At 38.9% G+C, this 26,403-nt stretch overlaps 1 protein-coding gene across 2 annotated transcripts in view; it reads right to left on the bottom strand.

The window, feature by feature from the left end:
- Positions 1-26,403, bottom strand: part of LOC127455279 (glutamate receptor ionotropic, delta-1-like) — a 487,061-nt gene that overhangs the window by 45,926 nt on the left and 414,732 nt on the right. For both annotated transcript variants that reach the window (XM_051723023.1, XM_051723024.1), the window contains exons 5-8: positions 25,216-25,269; positions 21,230-21,403; positions 10,771-10,932; positions 10,494-10,613 (exon numbers count right to left, since the gene is read on the bottom strand). In XM_051723023.1, the coding sequence (XP_051578983.1) occupies positions 10,494-10,613; positions 10,771-10,932; positions 21,230-21,403; positions 25,216-25,269 (510 nt within the window). The remainder of the gene's footprint in view (positions 1-10,493; positions 10,614-10,770; positions 10,933-21,229; positions 21,404-25,215; positions 25,270-26,403) is intronic.

A 26,403-nucleotide genomic window follows, 5' to 3' on the forward strand; every position in this document is an offset into this window, starting at 1 on the left:
CACACTGAACAATAATAAAAAGGAATAAAACTAGGGGAAATAAAATTGGCAGACACAGGTATAATGAGAGAAAAAGGGATGGATATGCGCATAGATAGAAAGCATTTTATTTTATTTTTTTTCAAAAAATACTTTTTTTTTCCTGACTAAGGCAGAAGTCCAGCACATGTGTCCTCTGAAACCTCAGAGGTCAGCTGTATGATTTTCACCAATTGCTCACAGGGGTGACAGAAGCTCATTAAGGTTCATTTCATTTCCCCAAGGTTCACCTGCAACCCACAACCACCCCATCACCATGGGAACTGCAAAAGTTGTGCCGAGTCACCCATGCCTGGCTTGCCCAGACTCAAACAAGGCTAACTGTGTTCCTCGAGATGCCCAACTTCATCCTAGTGTCAAGGAAATACAATCCTGAGATCAGACAGGAGATTATGTGTGTTTTTTACTTTGATATTGGTCATATTTTAAAGGTGCTATAAGCGATTTTAGCGTTCTGAAGCTTTCTCGTGACTAAGCCATTGAATTAGACACGCCCCCTCATTCCAAAACCCCGCCCTCCAAAGATAATTTTGAGACCAAACCAAGCAAAAGAGCAGTATGTTCCTGTGGCTGTCAAATTCAACAATGGCACAATAGTGCCCTCAACTGACAAACATTATGAATCATAGCCTCAATGATCCACTTCAAATACAACACTATGAGAATGCACAAAATGATTGACAGGTGAAAAGCGTCAATGTCCATGGTCCATGGACACATTTTTGTTTGCTGTTTACAAAGTCTACATATGTCACATAGACCGGTGATATATCTCAGGACACTTATTTCATTAATATCTTTAAGGGAGTAGGAACATTTTTTGCATACTTTTCCTTGATAAAATCACTTACAGCACCTTTAAGCAGTTTTTGCAGGACACAGTGACAATCTCTTCTTATTTGACTAGTGAGCGTTTGTTTGTTCAGTCATTTGCTTGTTCATTCATTCATTTATGTAAGATTTAAGATTAATTATGTTGGTTTGGGTTTTTCCTAACTAAGATTAAAATTGTTACATTGCATCTGAATTCATACTCTTTATTTAAAGCATTACTTGTGTGCAAATTCACAGCGTTCAAATATAAATTTCATTTTTAGTCATTATCAGACTTTAGATCGCCTGCTGTAAACAATGTTAAAGTTAATATGCATAGTCAGCAGGTTTATTTGTGAGGTGTGGACAGATTAAAGGACAATATTTTTATAGAGTCTGTTGCAAATTCTTTAGGGTAGGGTGTTTGGGGGGGGGGGGGGGGGTGTTACTTGCTTGTTTTGATTATTGGGGGGTTACCTCCCCCTCCATCCCCACTGGAATCCATCCATGGGATACACCTAGTCTCTTTAATGGCATGCACTGAATAAAACTGTATAAGATCTAATTTTCCACAACTCGTGTTTTCTTGAGTTTTTTTGTCAACGTATTTTTTATTTATTTATATATTTCATCAGCGGAATGATTCAGAACACTTTAAACAACAGCAGTACATCTCATTGAAGAGACTGTAAGTCTATCCATCACAGCTTTGTTGTCATTCCCATCAAAAATCTAAGTTTTCCCATTGTAGGGCTGCGCTAAGTTTCCATATATCCCTTAGAAACACGTCTACTAACACGTTAAATTGTGATATGATATAACTATTTGCCTCAGTGCTGTTGCATAATACGAACATTTGCAAATAATCATAAAACCGGTTAAATGCAGTTAATATTTTTCTCAGATGGTAATCTATCTGTCAAACCTCACACCGTGGCATCCCCTGTGGTTTGACAGCTTGAAGCCTATTTAAGGCTACATATAGTAAAGAGAATTTGCATAAAAAACATCACCATTTCTAATCATTCAGTTTACACAGTTGCACCAGTTTCATACACTAACCTGCAAACTCATCAATGTCTCTTTGTTCATTCTTGAAAAAGTACAAAAATCTTTTTTGGAGTGCCACCTGGACTGCATCGACAGGTACATTGTGTGCGGTACCTGGGCCTTCCAATGTGCGACCGGCTTTACACTTACATTGAAGGAATGTTCAAATGGGCCAAAACTATTCAAACTCCAACTTTAAATTATTTCAAATTAAAACTATTTCAAACTATCTACATAAAGTCAAACTATTAAAACAGCTTTAAACTTTCAGACAAAGCTTTGACAAGCAAACATCAAACTTAGTGTCTCGACAAATTTAACCAATCTAATTTAAGAGAAGCATTTTAAAATCTCCCATTAACTTTGACATTGTTAGAATGTTCACAATTCAAAATACTGTACCCCATAACCGAAAGCAATGACGTGATTGTGATCTTTGCATAATAAATTTAGACTGGTCTTCTTTCTTACATCTGTTTGCATACCAAATTTTTTATTTGTCTTTGCTTTCTTGCATCTGATTAGCCGTATAGCCAACATTATACTGTAAAGACAGTGATGTGTAGTGTGTTGATACTCCTATGGCTGTCAGAATGCAAGATGTGCATGTAGTATCACTCATGCTCTTCTTTTTTGTATTTCTTTCTTTTCTAATATATTGGGGTCTTTATCGGTATAATGCTTTAATACTGAATTAATCCATCTCATCCCACTGCTGATATTACATCATTAAAGTATCAAAGTTATTACTAATATTAATTTAATAATCAACTGAGAGGCTCATTCAGTTCGTCTGCATGGGATCTAATTTCTTAGCACCTGCTCCCTACATGAAGTTGTCGGGCTGAACTGATCTGATCAGACTGGGAGCGGATCCATCTTGTAAAGATGTTTGGTGATCCCAGTCTGGATTACATTGAGAACAGACAATTTAATGAAAAGAGAGAAGATTAAAAGAAAGTGTGCAAGGGAGACAGGGAACGACACAGATGGAATTGGTGAGAGCCAGAGAGAGTGAGAAAATAACATCTCTATCTTCATTATGGAGGTAGATTTCACTCGATGTCTGACAGAAAAATAAATAAATAAATGCAGACTGGAGAGGAGAGGGTGGAAAGATAAAACAGCAGGGAGAAAGGAGATTGACATGCAGAGTGCCTCTATATGAGCTTCAGAGAGCCTGGAGGGGGAGACATCGTTTTAAAAAGAGATCTATTCATGCTGATGGACAGCAGAAAGAGTGTGTATGTGTGTGTGTTTGCATATATATGTCTATTAGCTGTCAGAGTAATGAGTGTAATGGACAGTAGGGGTGCTATGTTTGCTAGAGGATGTGTGTATTTGTGTGTGTGTAGTCATTAGCGCTCTATGTTTCTTGCCAGAGGGAATGGCCATGTTGACGGTGTTAAACTCACAAACTCTCTAATATTCAGGCAACAAGACTGAGCATGTTTGGCATGCGATGGACCAGACAGCCCAGCTAATGACCACACAGCCCAGCTAATGACCACAACCACAACGCAAAGTACTTCTAAGGCCCTGTGAGCATGTGCAGATGTGTGTGTGCATCAGAAAGAGAGATGAAAGAGAAATAGAGACAGACAGACAGAGAGAGAAAGAGAGAGAGAGAGAGAGAGAGAGAGAGAGAGAAATGACAGAATCATCAACACTGACAGGTTTGTTTGAATGTGTATATTGATGTTTGTGTTGTTGTGGGGCCTAATGAACGTCCTGGTTACTTGCGTAACCTCCGTTCCCTGATGGAGGGAACGAGATGTTGTGTCGATGTAGTGACACTAGGGGTCACACTTGGGAGCCCGAAATACCTCTGCTCTTTGAAAAAAGGCCAATGAAAATTGGCGAGTGGTATTTGCAGACCACTCCCCCGAACATACGGGTATAAAAGGAGCTGGTATGCAACCACTCATTCAGGTTTTGTGCTGAGGAGCCAAGACAAGGTCCCGGCCATTTCAGTGGGTAGTCCAGCGTTGTGGCAGGAGGGACACAACAGCTCATTCCCTCCATCAGGGAACGGAGGTTACGCAAGTAACTCTCACTCGACTTTGTGTCGATGTAGTGACACTAGGGGTCCCTATACAAAACGCCACAACTGTCTGAACTGTGTTACGTGAACTGGTGGTGTGTGACGGGCAGACCACTGTGTGCCACATAGCCAGCGCACCAGGCCAACACGTAACCTCCTGTAACTGCTTATGAATGTCAAACAGCCCTTCGGGGACAAGTCGACTGCCCAAAAGATAGAGACAGGCTAGCCCAGTTGTGGGCTCTTATCCTCTCTTTTTTTTTCTCCCCCCCCCCCCCCCCAAAAAAAAGAGAGGATAAGAGGCCAAAAGAGGGGGGGTAGACACTCCCAAGGGGAAGACACCGTGGAGACCACACCCCGCCCGGGGGGGGGGGGGTATTTTGAGTGGAAATACGTCACATGGTCTTGCTGAGGCTTGTTAGAAGTATGTCATGTGGAGAAGTCCCATGGTAGGTCCTACCCTATGGGGGAGGAGTTTCTACAAACATGGTGACTGGGGCAGAGGGGCTTTTGCCCAAGGAAGATGCAGTTTACCAACAGGGAAACGAATTAGCGGAAGATATACATTGCATGGTGTTACCTATGGGGAACCAACACATGTGGAGCACCTACCCCAGTACAGGGCTTAGTTAGAACATGTACTGAGCTGGCAGCAAGTTTCTCCACAAACTCGTCTGCCACAGGGCTCGGAGGAAATCATCCAGGGAACACAGTTTGTGAACACTACTGGGAGTCAACAGCACATGTCATCAGCTCAGGGGAGGTGAAAGGCGCTATACGCAAGCGATACACCCGGATAGCTGTCCTGGACTTACCTGCTTGTGCCTGCCACTACACGGGACGAAACCGGTTCCACCCGGAGATTGTAGAACCTCGCAAAGGTGTTGCGTGTTGCCCAGCCCGCTGCTCGGCAAATGTCTGTTAGAGAGGCGCCACTGGTCAAGGCCCAGGAGGCCGCCACACTCCTGGGAGAATGGGCTCGTAGCCCTGCCGGGGGTGGCACGTCCTGAGCGTGATATGCCATTGCTATGGCGTCAATGAGCCAGTGGGCGATCCTCTGTTTGGAGACAGCGCTTCCTTTCCGATGTCCACCAAATCAGACAAAGAGCTGCTCAGAGACTCTAAAGCTCTGCGTGCGATCCAATAGATAGGTAAAGCTCACACCGGACACAGCAACGTCAGGGCTGGGTCCGCCTCCTCCTGGGGCAGCACTTGCATGTTCACCACCTGATCCCTAAAAGGGGTCGTGGGAACCTTGGGCACATAGCCTGGTCGGGGTTTCAGGATCACGTTAGAGTAGCCCGGACCGAACTCCAGGCACGTTTCGCTGACAAAGAACGCTTGCAGGTCTCCTACCCTCTTCATGGAAGTGAGCGCAGTCAGGAGGGCAGCCTTCAAAGAGAGTGCCTTAAGCTCAGCTGACTGCAGGGGCTCAAAGGTGGCTCTTCGTAGACCCTGAAGAACTACAGAGAGGACCCATGAGGGAATGAGGTGTGGTCTGAAGGGATTCAACCTCCTGGCGCCTCTCAGGAACCTGATGATCAGGTCGTGCTTCCCTAAGGACTTACCATCCACTGTGTCGTGGTGTGCTGCTATAGTAGGTACATACACCTTCAAGGTGGAGGGGGACAGCCACCCTTCCAACCTCTCCTGCAAGAAGGAAAGCACCAATACGACAGCGCATCTCTGGGGGTCTTTGCGTCAGGAAGAACACCACTTAGCAAACAGATGCCACTTCAAAGCATACAGGTGCCTTGTAGAGGGGGCCTTAGCCTGAGTGATCGTGTCTACCACCGTGGGTGGTAGGCCACTTAAGTCTTCTGCGTCCCGTCCAGGGGCCAGACATGGAGATTCCAGAGGTCTGGTCGCAGGTGCCAGATGGTGCCCCGCCCTGAGAAAGAAGGTCCTTCCTCAGGGGAATTCACCGAGGAGCGTGAGGTCCGAGAACCACGTCTGGGTGGGCCAGTAGGGTGCTACCAGGACGACCTGCTCCTCATCCTCCCTGACCTTGCACAGGGTCTGTGCAAGTAAGCTCACTGGGGGAAACACATATTTGCGTAGTCCAGGGGGCCAGGTGTGTGCCAGCGCGTCTATACCAAGAGGTGCCTTGGTCAGGACGTACCAGAGCGGGCAGTGGGAGGATTCTTGGGAAGCGAACAGGTCTACCTGTGCCTGCCCGAATCGACTCCAAATCAGCTGGACCACCTGAGGGTGGAGTCTCCACTCTCCCCTGAGGGTAACCTCTCGTGACAGCGTGTCCGCTGCAGTGTTGAGGTCGTCCCGGGATGTGAGTGGCTCGCAGCGACTTGAGGTGCTGCTGACTCCAGAGGTGGAGACGGCGGGCGAGTTGTGACATACAACAGGAGCGTAAACCACCTTGATGGTTGATGTATGCCACTGTTGCCATGTTGTCTGTCCGAACTAACACATGCTTGCCCTGGATCAACGGCTGAAAACTCCACAGGGCGAGCAGAATTGCCAACAACTCGTTTTGAGGCATCTGTTGTAACCACGACACACCTGGAGACCTGCTCTAGGGGAACGCCTGCCTGTAGAAATGTGAGGTCGGTCCAAGGGCTGAAGAGGCGGTGACAAACTGGCGTGATGGCCACGCGATGTGTCCCACGGCGCCATGCCCATCTCGGGACTCGAGTCTGGAGCCAGTGCTGAAGCGGTCTCATATGCATCAACCCGAGCAGAGTGGCCACTGCTGAGGATGCCATATGCCCCAGGAGCCTCTGAAACAGTTTCAGTAGAACCGCTGTCTTCTGTCTGAACGGCATCAAACAGGTCAGCACCGACTGTGCGCGCTCGTTCGTGAAGCGCGCTGTCATCGAGACTGAGTCCAACTCCAAGCCGAGAAAAGAAATGCTCTGAACCGGGAGGAACTTGCTCTTTCCCCAGATGACCCGAAGCCCTTTTCGGCTGAGGTGCGAGAGCAGGTCCCTGTGTGCACACAACACATCCCGAGAGTGAGCTAGGATTAGCCAATCGTCGAGATAGTTGAGGATGCAAATGCCCCCTTCCCTTAACGGGGCAAGGGCTGCCTCTGAGTGCCCCCAAGAGTGACCCCTAGTGTCACTACATCGACACAACGTCGAGTGAGTGACAGATAGGGAACTCTTGCTATTTATGCTATTTATGTATGTGTGTGTGTGTTAGAGTACCTTGACCATGTTCCAGATCAGTGCATCTAATTTCAAAAACACAGCAGGGTCTTTTACCCTCTCTTTCTCTTTTTATCCATCTGTCTTTCTCCCTCTTCTTTTATGCAGTTCACTTATCTTTGTCCTTTTAAACATTATTAATTGTGTGCCATGGTTTCGGTGTAGGAAATTACATCAAACTAGAAGGGACCGCTACTCTTTCACAGACATGTGTGGCAATTTTTACAGAAAGAATTTGCCTAACAAATTTTCATTCATTGCCTTGGAACTGACACATTCTATCAATAAAATACATAAAGAAATAAACAACAAATTTACAGACCACACCGTACCACAGATGAGAACTCAACAGCTATGAAGCATATGTGTCACAGGTGTTAAACTCACAAGAGTAACAGATGGTTTGGTTCATTTCAGGATAAATCATATGGAATTATATATACATTATATACTGTATATAATATATACACCGATCAGCTACAACATTAAAACCACCTGCCTAATATTGTGTAGGTCCCCCTCGTGCTGCCAAAACAGCGCCAACCCGCATCTCAGAATAGCATTCTGAGATGATATTCTTCTCACCACAATTGTACAGAGTGGTTATCTGAGTTACCGTAGACTTTGTCAGTTCGAACCAGTCTGGCCATTCTCTGTTGACCTCTCTCATCAACAAGGCATTTCCATCCGCAGAACTGCAGCTCATTTGATGTTTTTTTGTTTTTGGCACCATTCTGAGTAAATTCTAGAGACTGTTGTGTGTGAAAATCCCAGACGATCAGCAGTTACAGAAATACTCAGCCCATCTGGCACCAACAATCATGCCTTGCTCCAAATCACAGAGATCACATTTTTTCCCCATTCTGATGGTTGATTTAAACATTAACTGAAGCTCCTGACACATATCTGCATGATTTTATGCACTGCACTGCTGCCACACGTTTGGCTGATTGGATAATCGCATGGATGATTGTTGGTGCCAGACGGGCTGGTTTGGGTATTTCTGTAACTGCTGATCTCCTGATATTTTCACGCACAACAGTCTCTAGAGTTTACTCAGAATGGTGCCAAAAACCAAAAAAACAACAACCAGTGAGCAGCAGTTCTGTGGACAAAAATGCATTGTTGATGAGAGAGGTCAACGGAGAATGGCCAGACTGGTTCGAGCTGATAGAACGGCTACGGTAACTCAAATAACCACTCTGTACAATTGTAGTGAGCAGAATAGCGTATCAGAATGCACAACACGTCAAACCTTAAGGCAGATGGGCTACAACAGCAGAAGAACATGTTGGGTTCCACTTCTGTCAGCCAAAAACAGAAAACTGAGGCTGTAGTGGGCCTACCATTTGTGTACCTCAGCAGAAATCCAGATTTGTCAGACCAGGCGATGTTTTTCCAATCGTCTACTGTCCAGTTTTGGTGAGCCTGTGTCCACTGCAGCCTCAGTTTCCTGTTCTAAGATGACAGTAGTGGTACCCTGAAGGGTTTTCTGCTGCTGTTGCCCATCCGCCTCAATGTTCGACGTGTTGTACATTCCGAAATGTTTTTCTGCATAGCACTGTTATAAATCGTGTTTATTTGGGTTACTGTCACCTTCCTGTCAGCTTGAACCAGTCTGGCCATTCTCCTCTGACCTCTGTCATTAACAATCCATTTTCACCCACAGAACTGCTGCTCACTCGATGTTTTTTTTTTTGTTTTTACACTCTTTACACACTAGATACTGTTGTGCGTGAAAATCCAGGAGATCAGCAATTACAGAAATACTCAAACCAGCCCGTCTGGCACCAACAATCATGCCACAGTCTAAATCACTAAGATACATTTTTTTTTCCCATTCTGATGGTTGATGTAAACATGAACTGAAGCTCCTGACCCAAATATGCGAGATTTTATACATTACTTATTATATAATCGCATGAATAAGTAGATGTACAGGTGTACCTAATAAAGGCTGGTGAGTGTATATACTCAGGGTTGGGAGGGTTACTTTTGAAATGTATTCCACTACAAATTACAGAATGCATGCTGTAAAATGTCATTTGTAACGTATTTCGTTAGATTACTCAAGGTCAGTAACGTATTCTAAACACTTTGGATTACTTCTTCAGCACTGGTAGATTTTTTTCACTTGTTTTGACTATAAAAACTCTGCCAGTACAGCAAGACAAAATACACATTAAAAATACATTCTCTGAAAAACCTAAATATCTTATGCAGTGTTGTTTCTAAAACAAAATAAATCAAACTGATCTTGTTTTAAGGATTTTTAGATATTTTTACAGGAAAACAATACAAAAATTATTATCAAGAATATGATTTTTGCCCTAATATCAAAGGTCTTACTAGAAAAAAGAAATTATGATCCAACGTGAATTTTCTTGATAAAAAAACTATGATCGTGCCTGGTAACGTGCATGTAAAATGGCTAGAAATAGCATTTTAGCTTAGGGTAAAGCTGACAATTTACACAAGGTTTATTTCTATTTCTTGTGCTCCAAACTTACTTTAAACTTACTTCTCTCTCTGCTCATATGAATGTAACACTTCATAAGAAAGTGTTTCACCGCTGTTCAAATGCACTTTGGATCGCATCATTTATATGTATAATTTTTTCCATCTGAAAGGACTAAATATTAAATGAAACAAATGACAATAAAATGCAAAGTAATCTCTTCAGTAATCAAAATACTTTTTGAATGTAACTGTATTGTAATTACCAACAATTAATTGTAACTGTAGTGGAATACAGTTACTTATATTTTGTATTTTAAATACATATTCCTGTTACTTGTATTTCGTTACTCCCCATCCCTGTATATACAGTATATACATTGTACATATAACAAGCATTGAATCTAAAAAATGCAAAGGCTAAGCTAAGAAGAGTTAATAACAAAATCTGACAGCATACAGTAAATTCCTGTAAAATTAAGAAAGGTCAAAATCTCATCCATGGCTCTAGGCAAAAATATGAGATAACGCTTTACAATAAGGTTGTATATTTAACATTAGTTAACTTCATAGGGTAGCATTATTTAACAATGAACAATACTTTTACAGCACTTATTAATCCTAGTAAATTTATCCTAGTTTAAACAACATATCCTTATATATATTATTTTATTATTAAAAATGTTATACTGTTATGTATTAGTTAATGCATTATAAACTTACTATTATCTATTGTACATTTATAAATAAGCATTAACCAAGATTAAAAATAAGTTTTTTATTGTTAGTTCATGATACCTAATGTTACCAAATAGGTAAAAATGCATTAATTGCCTAACAATCTGCTAAATATCACACCTTTGCAACAGGTCTGCGCTTGAAAATTAAGGACAGGACAGATGCAGGACAAATTTAGCACTCACTCGTTTCACGTCTTTTCCAAACGTCTCACTGTAACTGGTCCCCAGGATTTCAAATTGGACGTGAGAGTTCGCTCCGTTACTACGGAAGTCCATTAACCCAGTGAGGCCAGATATCCGTCCCTGATGTGAAAGACAAATAAGACTTCTATGCAGACAGAAACAGATAATTCAAACCAGATCTGTGTTATTGAACTGTATTGAATTTTACTAAGTGGAAATGAACTGATGTTAACCAGATCGAATGAAGTGTGAGATGAATTGGACAGAAACTTCAAACCTTTTGGATGGTGTCCAGCATGGACCATCCTCCATTCCAGGGCTTGGTTGACTTCCTCATGCAGTTCAGACTGGCCATGCTGTGCCATTTCCTGTCTTCTAACTTTCGGTAAAAGGCATTGGCCAGCATCAGCACACTGTCGTACAGGTACAGACTAGACACCTAGGAGATACACACAGAAATGTTATGATTACTTTTTACAATGCTTGCAAGGCAGAATTGTTTTTGACATTGCTCAAACATTCAGAAATTTTCAGCCTTAGGCGTGCTGTCTATTTTCGGTTTTTAAAAAAAAAAAAAAAGAAACAATTTTTTTTTGATGACGTCTTTGATGACTTGTGATATTTGCATATTAAATTCCAAGCCATCAGAAAACAAGATTAGTGCTGAGTTTCATGACAATGTAAAAACAGCTCTGATGCAGCATTTCATTTACACAGAACTTAAGCCTAAATCCTAGTTCATTTAAAACTATAAAACTATTATTTTCATGTCATGCAAGCACAGATTTGCATTTTCCTTCTCAAAATTCTAATTATTTTTCAAATATTTGCTGTGGCATAAAGAACTAATAATTATAAATGTATTAAAAAATTATCCTCAGCATGGAAAACATAGTATAGATTTATAAACATTTTTGTTGTTGTTTTTAGTTTTTAAAATATTTATAAACATTTATTCATTTAAATTTATTTCAAACATTTAAAAAATTTATCAGATGAAACCAACTTGTGAAAACTGAAATAATGGCAATTAATGAGTACACTAAAGAATACATTTTTCATGCTTCAGAGAGAGCATTATTAATTTCTTAGGATATTACATCACATGTAGCATTTTATTGCGGCTTTCTGTGTAAATAAAAGTTGTAATGTAATGTTTATGTTAAGGATATACAATAGCTAATAAACCTCACATACTATATACTGTAGAATGTTTTTAGTGAGCTAATAAAGATCTGCTAGCAGCTCAGCAGGTCAGTCCTAAACATACTGTGATTTGAAACCATGTTTGGTCTACATTTTTCTTCTTCACAAACATTGTTAATGCTCTGTTAATATCTTGCAGTGTCATTTCTTCTCATCATATTTTCTTCAACAGTATTTACGGTAAAGTCGCTAAATTATCTTCATGATGCATCTTTTTCTCTTGCCTTCATTTTTGTTGACATAATCAAAACACTGCTCGTTCACAAACATTTTCATTAGTAGCTTAACTGACGAGATTAACACTGGGTAAAAGCCACGAGAAAAAATTAAAAACAAAACTAACAAACAAAAAATGAAAGCAAGACAAGTACTTAATTTGTTTTCTAACTTTGTGAAAGACGGATTGTGTGTGTGTGTGTGTGTGTGTGTGTGTGTGTGTGTGTGTGTGTGTGTCTGGTCACTCTGTTTGAGAGAAAGAGAAAGAGAGAGAGAGCGCTGCAGGATATTTTTGCATGGCTCTGCTCCTGCAGAGAGAAGCCATCATGATGAGAGACACCTGGAGAGAGAAAAGAAACCCTGATCGACAGCACTGTTATCATCAAAGAGACAAGAGTCGCAGGGCCGCACGATCAGACTCACTGTCCCTCCATGTCATCCTGACAAAAACCACACACTTATGAACAAATCAGCGCATAAAGAGAGAAAATGAAGGTGTGACTGAGAGAGGAAAGAGTGTAACTGGGTAAGTAAAAAAAAAACTGTAATTTTACATCTTCATCCAAAATACTGTCTACAAGAGAAATAAAAGATGTTTCATACACATCTCTGTGGGCTTATAAACTCTAGTCTGGCCTAACCAGATCTCTAACTAACCAGAAAAAGCTCTGGTCAACATTGCTGTTGATTTTGGCCAAGAACCGCCTACTTAGACTTAGGAAGAGACAATCTGACAGGCATCTAATGTGACCAACCACAGTTTGCTTTGTTTGTACTTGCCATAGGGACAGGTGTAACTGAAAACGATTATACCATTATACATTATACACTCACTGGGCACTTTAATTAGGAACACTATGGTCCTAATAAAATGCCTGACGTGGTCTTCTGCTGTTGTAGCCCATTCGCCTCAAGGTTCAACATGTTGTGCATTCTAAGATGCTATTCTGCTCACTTCAATTGTACAGAGTGGTTATCTGAGTTACCGTAGCCTTTCTGTCAGCTCGAACCAGTCTGGCCATTCTCCGTTGACCTCTCTCATCACTGGATGGCACCATTCTGAGTAAACTCCAGAGACTGTTGTGCGTGAAAATCCCAGGAGATTAGCAGTTACAGAAATACTCAAACCAACCCATCTGGCCACAGTCGAAATTACTGAGATCAAGTTTTTTTCCCCATTCTGATGGTTGATGTGAACATTAGCAGACGCTCCTGACCTGTATCTGCATGATTTTATGCATTGAACTGCTACCACACAGTTGGCTGATTAGTGTATATTACACCACTATAAAAATATATAATACATCAGCGTGAAAAATTTATTCAAATTTGTCACAGCAGTCTCTGCAATTCATTGAACAGAAAAGAGCGGAAAAAAAATAGAGGAAAATGTATATTGTTATTAGGGTCAGATTTTCTGTCCATTTATACAGTACTAATTATTTCACATACAGAAAGCAAAGTAAAATATAAAATTTTGCTTGTTATCTAGTTAACGTATTAGTAATTGTCTGCTACCACCTCTATATCTGTCATTATGCACTATTTCATATTCATATGCATATTTTGTACATACAGTATATTTCTTCTTTCTCCTATTTTATTGTGTATTTTATTGTGTATTTAATTGTGTTTTTTTAACTTCTATTTCTACTCCTTTATATATATATATATATATATATATATATAAAGTCATACAAAGAATTTCACATGTCCTACTGTGTATGGTTATGTATGTGACCAATAAAACTTGAAACTTGAATGATTTGATGCCTCTAACTTGGAAAACTATGAAAAGAGGCATTAATTCTCATTATTTCTCAGAACCTTTTTGTTTCAACCTGGTACCCTGGTAGAGACAACATTGGTTCAAACTGATAAAACACCCAGTGTGTCTTTACTCCTGGAAGTTGTGTAAATAAATTTAAGATTTGTAAATAAACTTAAAAATTCAGCCAATAAATTTAGAGCTTGCCCAATCAAGAGAGTGCTGTTGTATATAATAAGTCTGAAGTTGAGACTATTAAAGCCCTCACTTCTGCATAAGCCATAATATCCAAAATCATTCAGCACTGCCATGTATCACCAACAGCAAAATCACAAGGAAGGGTTAATTAATCTGTCCTTTTTTCTTGTCACCGCATTCACCTCCTTCCATTTTCCATCTCTTCTCAACTCTTCTCACACACAATATGTTTCTCACACGCAATACATTCATGGTCATCTGGGCCGAGTGTGAACAGTGTCTGTGAGACTCACGTATGAGTCATGTGAAATGCTGGAGATGCAAACGTGGCCGTGAAACAAGGTCAATGGTTTCAAGCATTGAAGCTCCTCATTTGTCCCCTAAGAAGCGGCAAAGGTTATTCAGAATGGCTGGACTAAGATTTTTTTTTTTTTTTTTTTTATGTGATGTGTGCTCTACGCCAGCTGCTCTGTGCCAGCTGTACCCCTGACTCAGATTCAAGACTTTGAAAGTCCTGTGAGACCGTGGAATTATGAGTAAAAGTAATTCCAGCCTGCAAGTGAGACAAAACATGTTATTTGTTTAAACCACTTCCTATTGTTGAAGAGGTATGACCCACACAGTTACTAAGCAATGAAAATAACAAGGACTGGTGAGTTTACCTTTGCTTGTGCTTCTGTGTGACTAGGAGCAAGACAGCAAGTAAAAATTCCTAAAATTTTTGCTTGCAAATTGGCCTTAACTGAGCACTATTGATACCTCATTTAAGGTGCTATAAGCACACATAAAATGAGATGTAGTTAGTTACTTATGTTATCTGTAGACAAATTCCTTCATCCGCTCGGATGAACAGAAGTGCTTTTAGAATGGATTACAGTACACTACTTCCAAATTATTTAAAAAAAGGGCAGAAACACGAGTCGCATGACCCCGGAGGTGGAAACCTTTATGACGCAGCTTACTTCTTTTCTCTCTCTTCAAGTTCCTATTCGCATTTGCAGCAATGACATTATGTAGAAAATTTTAAAATGCAAGTAGTTTAGACAATACAACAAATTAGAAGATTTAAAAAAATAAATATACAAAAATATATAGGGTAAATGTACTGTAAATTAGGGACGTGCAAAACTACCCTTAAATGTACAGTAAAATTTATAAAATGGCAGTTACATGAGTTATATTTTGGTCTGTTCTCACCCAAAACCAACTGTTTCGCTTCAGAAGACATTGATTAAACCACTTGAGTCGTATGGATTACTTTTATGCTGACTTTATCTGCTTTTTGGAGCTTCAAAGTTCTGGTCACCATTCACTTGCGTTGTGTGGACCTTCAGAGTTGAGATATTCTTCTAAAATCTTAGTTTGTATTCTGCAGAAGAAAGTCATATACATCTTAGTTAGAATGAAGGTGAGTAAATGATGAGAGAATTTTCATTTTTGGGTTAACGTTTAAATTCAGTGCAACATTTTTTTTTTCCTCCCATTTTCTCCCCAATTTGGAATACCCAATTCCCAATGCACTCTAAGTCCTCGTGGTGGTGTAGTGACTCGCCTCAATCCGGGTGGCGGAGGACGAAGCTCAGTTGCCTCCGTGTCTGAGACAGTCAATACGTGCATCTTATCATGTGGCTTGTTGAGCACGTTACCGCGGAGACATAATGCGTGTGGAGGCTTCACGCTATTCTCCATGACATCCATGCACAACTCACCATGCGCCCCACCAAGAGCAAGAACCACACATTATAGCGACCATGAGGAGGTTACCCCATGTGACTCTACCTTCCCTAGCAACCGGGCCAATTTGGTTGCTTAGGAGACCTAGCTGGAGTCACTCAGCATGCCCTTGATTCGAACTTGCATCTCCAGGGGTGGTAGTCAGCGTCAATACTCGCTGAGCTACCCAGGCCCCCACATTTTTTCTTTTCTTTTTAGAAATCATAAAAATAATCATCATCCTTTCTCTAAAACCTTGACATCTACAGTATGCCACCTAACATCTGCTCATCACATTATTTGGTTGATGCTTTTATCCAAAGTAGAGGTCGACCGATAGTGGATTTTGCCGACACTGATATCGATAACTAAGCTAGTAGAAAAGGCGGATAACTGATTAATCGGCCTTTAGTTTTTTTTTGTTTTTTTTTTTTTGTTTTTTTACAGTTGATTTATAGAATAATAAAAAAATAATCTTAGTCTTTCCTTTCTATGAAGGGCACAGACACTGTGGCTAAAAGAGTCCAAAATTAATAAATCCTAAAAGCTATTAATTGTGCAACACAAAATCTCAATAATAACCAGAAAAAATTACGATTTGGTGCATAATGCGGGACTTTTAACTATAAACAAGCCCAATATACTCCGGGGACTCTTAAATGACAGAGACTTTGCTCCATTACAATGCTCTATTGCTGTGTTCCATTCAACTTGGAAAGTCTAATTTTTTCCGTGCAATGGAACATCACTTGAAGTCGGGTGTATTTAATGCAGTGTATTTAATATATTTAACAAATTACATTTATTGTAACATGTATATATTTAAAAATGTATAATATTTGTATACATTTGAAATGTGTAAATCAAAAAAAAAAAAAAAGATGCTTGTTTCACCCCTCACATGGCCTGATCTGTGTTTTGTTTTTGTATTTTCTGATTTTTTTTAGCATTGAAGTACCAGCTTTACAGGTCAAGTACAGAGGTTGCACTACAAATATCAGAGGAAGGGGTTATAAAATTTAAATCATGATCTATTTTATCCGTCCTATTAGTTTACGTTTCCCTGATAAGTAGTATATTTCCAAGTCAAATATTTTTCGCAACTTACTTACGCTATTTATGATTCTGCTTGAGAGCGCAGAGCAGTCTGGTGACATTTTGCCCACACACAAACAGTGCGTGTCTGCACGCACAGAAAGCAAGCAGGCGGGCAAGAGAGAGAGAGAATTTTTATTAAAAGACTGCACACTTAGGGTGCTTCTTAAATGGAAGGCTGCAGTCAAGCACAATTAGTCTGCCACTCTCTGTCAGAATAATCACGTAAGGACACGTGAACATGAAAACTGGTGCAGAGTATCAAATACACCGAATGTATGAGATTCCTAACTGCATGTCAATATGAAGAAAGCCAAATCCCAGACATTTATAGCCAATTTTGAAATCCTGGCAGGATGCTTTTTTCAGGTCCAAAAAAGAGGACATGTCGTATGGTCACCCTAGTTTAATAAACGTTAGCAGAGTAGCAGGTGTTCAAAACATGGCAAATTATACTCTATTTTGATAATCGTACACCTGCAGCACAGATGCTAGCATTGCAGATTGTTTCTGAATTGGGTTGCTAGGAAACATCTCTAGTGACAGTCAAACACCTGCTAAGCTAACGGAAACATTGCAGTTTTGTTTCCTTAATCGTCACCTTCTGAGCATCTGGCAATGGAATGCATTTATGTATTTACCAAATGAAGCTTTTTATACCATATATTTTCACCAGATGAAGGTTTTTTTTAATGTATATATTTCACCAAATGAAGTTTATTGTTAAGGAATAAAAAACAAAATGTGAGAAAGAAAAATCTAAATAAAATTTTGATAACTAACAGCATAGATTTTTTCCGATAACCGATAGTTCCAAAAAGCAACTATCGGCACGATTAATTGTTAAAACTGATATATCGGTTTACCTCTAATCCAAAGCAACTTAATGTTCATTCAAGGTATCGAGGTATACACCGGAGAAAAGACTCTGCTCTAAAAGAGGGAAAACAGATTTTAAGTCAAAAACAAGGTTTTTATACAGCCAAAACAGATACAATGTTTTAACGTTGTTTAAGGGAGGCGGAATGTTTTCACAGTTACAGCTTACTGTCTCTGACCTAACAAACTTATATTTGTTATGTGTAAGAGTGTCAAAACACAGAAGGCTAATCTTGATCAGCAGTGAATGCCCTTGTTTTGAACAAAGATTCAATAGATATGAAGTGATACAACAGATATAATAAACATGACACACAGTTACTGCAGCCATTATCCAGCACCCCAGATACTTATAACTCTGAAAGCTATAATAGAAAGACAATTACAGATAAACCTATACTTTAGCTTTCTATGTCAGTAATTCTCTCTTGTAATGCACTGCACTATTTCACTTGGGAAAGAAAGCATCTGCTAGGATTCTTAAATGTACTGTAAATTAGGGATGTGCAAAACTACCCTAAACCTTTAACCTATTTGATAGTGTCATAAAAAGAAAATGTGAGATGAAAAACAGATTGTAACATTGGGTTACAGGGAGAGGAAGAGAGGAGTCACAGGCCTTAACTTAACTTAAGATATTTAATAAATGACACTGGAGTGGACGATATCAAAAAAGGAATCAATACAACAAAACTACACAACATTGCAACACAAGAACTGACAGGGAATGGACAAAACAGGAGGGTATTTATACAAACAAAGGCAGATGATGGAATGGAGGACAGGTGAGGATGATTGGAAACAGTTGGAAGTGATGAGGGCAGTGCACTACGGGAAATGAAGTCCGGGGGAAAACTTCAAAATAAGAACCCTTGGGAAACATGAGGGAGACAGACTGTGACACAGATGAGGTTTTTTTTTTCAGGTTAATGCTCCATCAAGTTTAAATCAACAAAACCTACCTCCCCACCCTAAACCTTTTTTTTTTTTTTTTTTATGTCACATTAAAAGCAAATGTGACATAAAAACAAAAACAAAAAAAAAAAAAACGCAGTTCCTGAAGCAAATACATCCTTCTGTGGTGCATTTATTACACTTCCGACTCATGTGTCGACTTCAGAACTCTGGTTCTTTGCATCGCAAATGAAACACTCTATCATAGGTTATTGTTTTAGTGTTTAGATTTCATATAATAGCACTGTGTGAGGAATTGGGTGAAAAGTAAGTGTTTATGAACTGATAATCTGCTGTTTTACTCAAGATTTGTGTGAAAGGGAATAAAAGTAATAGTTTTGCAAAGTAATGTGATTCTTTGTGACTAGGTTGGACTTTTTATGAATTACACTGTCTTTGGGATCATCTGACCCTGATGGGACACGTTTTTTATGGGGCGTTTTCACATACTGCACTTTTGCGTTCAAAAACATCTAGACAGAGTGCAACAGAACATAACAAAGTAGAGGGATCTCGAGACACGTTTTTGTAGTTTGTACGATTTTTAACAAGACATGCTGTTTTTAACACTACTCTCGTGGGATGTAAAAAAAAAAAAAAAAAAAAAAAACACAAGTCACAACAGGACATTCAAACACATCCATCTAAATGTGTATGACTGTAGCACGCAGCCGGATGTAGGCATGGGGAGAGGTGTTCTGAGCCCACCCAAACATGAGTCTTGCCCACCCAATCAAACATTTGGCAAACACAGCATTAAATAAAATATTAGATTTTTTACGATTTGTGCATTGGTTATAAGCAATTTGGGGGTGGGCTATGTGTTGCAAACATTGAGGGTGGGCTGTAGACCACCCCAACCAATCACGAAATAGCACCAGAAATTTTTAGTATTTTTTGTAGCATTGTCTGAAAGCAACGACACGCTCAAGAAGCGGCTGCCGCAAACTAGAGAGTCAGGGATGTCACGCAAGTGAGAATGGATATACAAGATATTTTTGTGCAATTCATAGGTTTTTAGTGCCCGTAAAGAAGCCTGGTGGTGTCTCTAGCAGTGACTATGTGTCTTATGTTAATGTACCACAGGCACCCTCTTCCCGCTCATCAAATATCTCCCTTTCCCTCCACCTCAGTTCTCCAAAATCGCGCAGCGGGTGTTCGCAAATTACTGGACCTGAATCGTAAAACACCATACCTGCCAATATTAGCTGATGGTAATGTTCGCGGCAATGGCTGGTTACAGTGTTTTGCAGGACGCATGCTTCTGTTTCCCCTGTTGTACATTCGGTGTCACTGAGAGATGCTGTCTTCACCTCGCATCTTCTCTTTTATTTACATCTTTTTACAGTGCTCTGATAGTTTGTTGTTCTTTGTAATTATGCTTTAAACTACTCTGTTTTCGCCATGAAAATAACCTTTTGCTAACATGGCATTACCTTCCATCCAGCCATCCAGCCATCCATCCGTCTGTCCATCCATCAAATTATTTTGATTATTTTGGATTTTGTAGTTCCTGCATTTTCACATCAAGTATTCTCTGAATTTTAGCATATGAGCCAAACTCATCTGTCACAGGACAGATCATAGTCTAAAAGACCTGATTTCAGTCATAACTTAATTTTGCATTTTGCCTTTAAAAGGCAGTATAATTGCTAATTACATTTCTATTTAACCAATGAATCAGAAAAGTCAAAGAGAAATAATCATCATCATTTAATTTATAATACTTCTTTAAGCAGTTCCCATCTTTGTTAAAATTTTAGGTTCTTAATCTTATATGTTATTGATCTCCCCATCTATTATATTTCCTTCCACTCCATCCTCGTATTCATCCTTGATATTATTTCTCTCCACTCACTCCTTGTCTATTGCTGTATTCTATTTCTTAATAATGAAGGTAGTAAACCCCCCATTCACAAATGCCCACCTATGAAATCTCCCAGCCCACCCAAGCATAGCTGGCAGGAGCCAGGCCTGCTGTAGCAGCTGTTTTTTAAAGGGATAGTTCACCCAAAAATGTTAATTCTCTCCTCTTTAATCACTCTCATGCAATCCCAGATGTGTATGGCTTACTTTCTTCTGCTGAACACAAATAAAAACTTTTAGAAGAATATCTCAGCTCTGTAGGTCCATACAATGCAAGTGAATGGTGATCAGACCTTTGAAGCTTCAAAAAGCAGATCAAGTTAGCATAAAAGAAATCCATCAGACTCCACTGGTTTAATCAGTGTCTTCTGAAGCGATCCAGTTGATTTTAAGTAAGAACAGACCAAAGTATAACTCCTTTTTCACTGTACATCTTGACAGCAGTCTCCTTGGCATCATGATATTCATCTAAAAATATTTGTGTTCAGCAGAAGAAAGAAAGTCATACACATCTAGTATGGCATGAGGGTAAGTAAATCATGAGAGAATGTTAATTTTTGGGTGAACTATCCCTTTAAAGGTAAAGAATTTAAAGACAGTAAAAAAGAACAGCAAATTAAAATTGTCGTTGCTAAAAATATCAACTCTAAAAACATAAATACAAGAAAAATCTATAATGGTCAACTTCACTAACTGGCAATTTGGTTGTTGGATGACTAACTGACCAGTTGACCATAGTGATCTATCCCTACTGTAAATGTAGCATATTTTTTTTAATATTTTTTTGTGATAAATCAGTATAATTTACCAAGCTCTGTGTGACTGTTGATAAGATACACACCTCCAGTGACTGCAAGTACCCTTCCTGTGGATCGCAAAGTAGCGAGGATATGCGATGGTTGTTTCTCATGCAGCGGATGTTGGTGTCTCTCCATAGAGGAAAGATCTGCCTGATCACAGTCATCCGGCCCAGAACACTGTGGACGAGCTCCATGATCTCTGTGTCACTCACCTCCTATACACACACACACACACAAACACAAGGAGTTGGAATGAGTGTACCCAATCGGATAACAATCTGATCATGTAGATAATTTTACTTTGGACAAAAAGCATAAGACATATGACAAATCATAACCTCGCATGCCACACAATTACCATCAGCATGCATTTCATGGTAACCATGGACTACCATCTAATGATTTTGTGAAATCAGTTACTGTGAGTTTAGCGTTGCATTACATATATCATTATATTTTCAGTCATGTTAGAGTGTGTAAAATGTGTTGAATAGGCATTTAAACAAATAGGAGTGCACTGACCAGCTCAGCAGGAAGTTTGGCATCTTAGTGAATGTTTCCCTTACATTGATTGTAATATGAATATGTCTTTTTATTCTCAGTTTTATTTATATGGCAGAAAATGTAATCAATTCAGACCTTAAATTCCTCATTACATGCTTGTTTACAGTCTTTTTGGGAACCATTTCATTTACTTTATACGGTCAACAAAGACAAAAAGACATGCATATATCCAAAATAAAACAGAAAGGAAATAACCCTCTAAATAAACAGGTATCCCTATTTATATGCAAACAGATTTCATTCACAGCTGTAATAAGGGAAGAAAAAGCAGGCAAAGAAAATTATTGACCAAGACAATACTGAAACACACAAAAATCCTCATATGAACGCATAAATCTAAGCTCCTGCTGGCTCAGAGAAGCATAATGTGAGTCTTAGCATCAAAACATATTGATCAAAACTCAGCAGAGCCTCAGCCTTGCTGAGAAAAAAAAAAAAGGAAAATGTGAGAAATCAAGGCTTGTCTGTTTAAAACGTACAACATACAGTTGTAGTCCATGAACTTGAATCATAAATTCATAAATTCACACTGTTATATCCAATGCCCCAGTAAGTTCACCTGTAAATTCAGTTAAGAACAAACTAATTCCCTCTCTTCCTTTCAGAACTGTGACGTACAAAATATGGGGGAAAACACACTACAGTCAAAATACTTTTAAACATCCTCAATATTTCATCAGCTACAAACTACACTGCTATTCCTTGGATACCAGCTATTCCTTAGCTACAATACATATCCTCAAATTATAATTCTACAAATTAGTGAAAACTCTGAAGTGTTCCACAGCTCCGTGTTTTCACCCTAGACCAAATGTGTATGTTCCCATGCTAATTTTAAGATAACTGTGTGCTGGCCTCTGGTTAGCTGATTTTTTTATTTTATTTTATATTTTGTGTACTCATATCGGATTGATCTTTAAATATCTTTACTTTCAATACTGATATTGCATCGAGAAGATTGATTCTCAAATAACAATATCGCTCTTACATGTTTTTTTTTTTAAACTAGTGTCTATTTTGCATGAAAATAAATGCAAATAAATAAATAAATAAAATAGTAAATGGAAAAAAATAACAGTCAGAAAGTTGTTGCTCATCTTAAGGCACAGTAATGCTGTCAGACGCAAACAATCAGCATTCATACACAAATTTCAAAAAGAGATTATATTAATAATAAAAGATTATTGTTGGAGATAATAACAGCAGAGTTATTTTACACTACGTAATGACACAAATATGACATTAATAATAAGTGGTTTTATCTGAAATTTGTAAAGTTTACTGTATTTAAAATAACAGTTGCTAAACGACACTCAAGTTTAGTAATTGTTGGTAATAAACGATAAACAAATACAAAAGTCTGATCATTTGCAGTTTAGGCATATTAAATGTTAAAACTTATGGCTCTAAAATATAATGACGACTATCATTATCCATTTTATTATCAGAAATGGCAAAGACTTAACATTTAATAGAGACATCGGCAAATCTGTGCACTGGTTCTATTCTAAGACAGACCTTAATAGTGCCTTTGTGCACAAAGAAACATCACTGGTGTTATAAATTAGCTTTTGACACAGTGATCTGTATATCTGCAGTTGAGTTGGATCAGGTTTTGCAGTGACTCAGATCTTACAAAATATATTTCTATTATCTTTAAAATTCTTGGCAGCAGTCTAACTTTTGGGGTTTAGACAAAAAAGGGGGGAAATGAGAATATACTAAGATCACAGTACTGAGATGATTCATAGTGTGGAATGCTAGGAGTTCACAGGCAACCTGCAAAACACGTTAATCAAACAGCCCAGCCCAACATACAAATGATCTTGGTTACATGTCCCTATGAAAGGCATTAATTATTCATGACTATACAACTTTCTACTGATCAACAAGGTGATAGTAGGCACCTTGCAGGTACTTCTGTTGTCACTATATGTGATTATATCACTACAGACGTCTCAGCCCTTAAACATGTGTGAAATGTGACATATCATAATCGTTTAAGTGTTGGTGACAGTAAGGTAACATTCTGACATCTCTTATTGGTTAGAGTCCCTCAGTATAGCTGATAATACGAGATGACTGGCAGAATGTTAGGGACTGACAATCTCGGTGCCCATATACTTTGACTGGGGGGATTAAAAGGGTTTGGAATAAAATCAGGGTGAGTAAACCATAACATGTTCATTTTTGGGTGAACTAACCCTTTATGCATTTAACTTGTAAATATGGGGAAGACGTTCTTTTCAAGTTTATCATTTCAGTTATTTCTAGTAAATTGTTGTTATTTTGCATCCTAGTTACTTTTTTAGTAACATATATAGCATTAATTATCAGGAAGAGCATCCAGCGTAAAACCTGTGCCAAGTCAAATATGCGGATCATGGATGGTCCACTGTGGATACCCCTAAAGGGAGCAACCAAAAGAAGAAGAAGAAGATATAGCATTAATTATTTGTTTGAACTGAACTTTGTTTCAAACATTGATAAACAAAGTCCTACAATGACCTTGATGAAAGAAAACCGTAAAGCCTTTCATTTGCGTGTTGGCAGGTGTTGTCGTGACCTTCATTTCAGCTGTGTGTGGAGACACGGGCAAATTATTCAGCTCGCTCACTTTCTGAGATTCAGGGATAAACAGAAGCATCACGGCGATGTGATTCAGTTAACATCTAAACCTCGTCTTTTCAATGCTTGAGGTAATGCATCATGAATTTGCTGAATCTCTTGATCTTTCTCTCTGTCTTACCATCTTACCCTTCTAGGTTGTACTGTATGTGATTGTGCTTTAATATTCTCTTTCTAAAACCTGACTATACTATGAAAACTGGATTAGGATTAGTGAGAAATATTAAAGAGCAAAACCACTACATTAAGAAAGGTATACAATTTCCATTTCAAAACACTTGTGTTAATAGTATAATATGGGCACATACACAAACACAGTTAAAGTCATATGAACCAGGCGAGTAAAGTATTATCATATATGGGTAAGTATAACTTGTTAGAGAGTTAAAGAACAGTGAGAACATTAAAAAAAAATAAAATACAATTCTAAGCTTGTGTGTAATGTTTTATAAACTGAAGTGCAGCATGACAGCATTGTTTTAAACACTATGTGAATAAGTGGGCAGATAATATGATTTAATGCCTCATATGCAAGTAGCATGCTGAGTCATTCTGATACAGGTGCAGATGGATGGATTGATGGAGAAACTTTGGCTCTGAGTTTTGCCAGTGCAATAATACACTGTCAGCTTTACTCCAGCATGGTGACAGCATATTACATACTGAATGAGAGATGTGTCACATATCAAACACTGTAAGTTGAAAGTGGATATGATGTTGGCAGAGAGGATGGTTTTGGGCTGTTTTTTGGATTTGATTGCTAAAAGCTTCGAGGTCAATGTACACTTGTGAAATAGATAAAAAGTTATGAAACTCATTATGTATACGTGCTTACCTCATTGGCATACACCCAGTGACTATCTTTGGATGCTAGATTTGTTTCGACTGCCTGCAGAGAAAAGAAAGACAGAAGAATGCAAAATTACTGAAATGAAAATAGCTATCTTCTTGCACTTTATCTAAAAAATCTAAGCTCCTCTTAAGCATGGCAGACACTGAGCCAAAGACATTCTTAAAGGCAAAATGTATTTTTTGTGAAATATTCAAAGAAATGTTGCATATATGTGTTTGATTTTGTACTTCTTAGAACCTTAACGTAACACATTCTGATTTTTGAGTAGAGCAGAGATCCATGTGGTGAGACTGTGTTATCAAACAGAGGATAGCAGGTGCACATTTCTGTTGTTCCCATAGCAATCTAAAAATAAACCTTCACCCTTAATGGTGCACTCAAGTTTTACACAACAATTCTTTTTTTATTTTTTTTTATGTGAATTTGCATAAGATGAGGAATAGCACACATACGACAGCCATTTCAGTGATCAAATGATGGGGACAGGACCTCTTAATGCTATTTTTGTACAAAACAAGGCACAATTGAATTACCACAGAAGCATGTCAAGTCTTAACTATCATGAAAATGCAGAACGAGAAAATGTTTTCAAGCTCTTTTATGTCAATTTCAAAATGCTGCTTGACAATGGCATTGACGCGAATTGTGAATGCGGCTTCATGACTGCTGTAGCAAAGCAAATAGCCACAGTCTGTGGAGGATGAGAGATTAATTGCGAATAACTATGAAAAATCATGCGATTAATCGTGATTAAAAAAAAATATATATTGACTGACAGCACTACTAAAAATACAACTTGCTTTTGGCATATCTCTGTGGACATTTTACCTGGAAAATGGAACTTATGTGCTGATACGTTGAACAAAACTTTTAAAGACCAATTAATTATTATTTTTTTTTTCAAAATTAAAGTAATAAGTGGAGCTTTAGTGACTTTCATTACAGCAGTGTTCTGTCAATCACAGTCTAAGCTGTATGAGCTCCAGACCCATAAAGACAGCGCACCTGCTAAAGACTCCTCAGGTACCAATGATTACATGAGGTGTCTGTGAGATTCTTAATTCCTGCACCCTCACTGGTACCTCATTTAGAATAGAGAAAAGTCAAGTCAAGTCAAGTCATTTTTATTTGTATAGCACTTTTCACAACACACATCGTTTCAAAGCAGCT

The sequence above is a fragment of the Myxocyprinus asiaticus genome, chromosome 17 (assembly GCF_019703515.2).
Source record: "Myxocyprinus asiaticus isolate MX2 ecotype Aquarium Trade chromosome 17, UBuf_Myxa_2, whole genome shotgun sequence".
NCBI lineage: Eukaryota > Metazoa > Chordata > Actinopteri > Cypriniformes > Catostomidae > Myxocyprinus > Myxocyprinus asiaticus.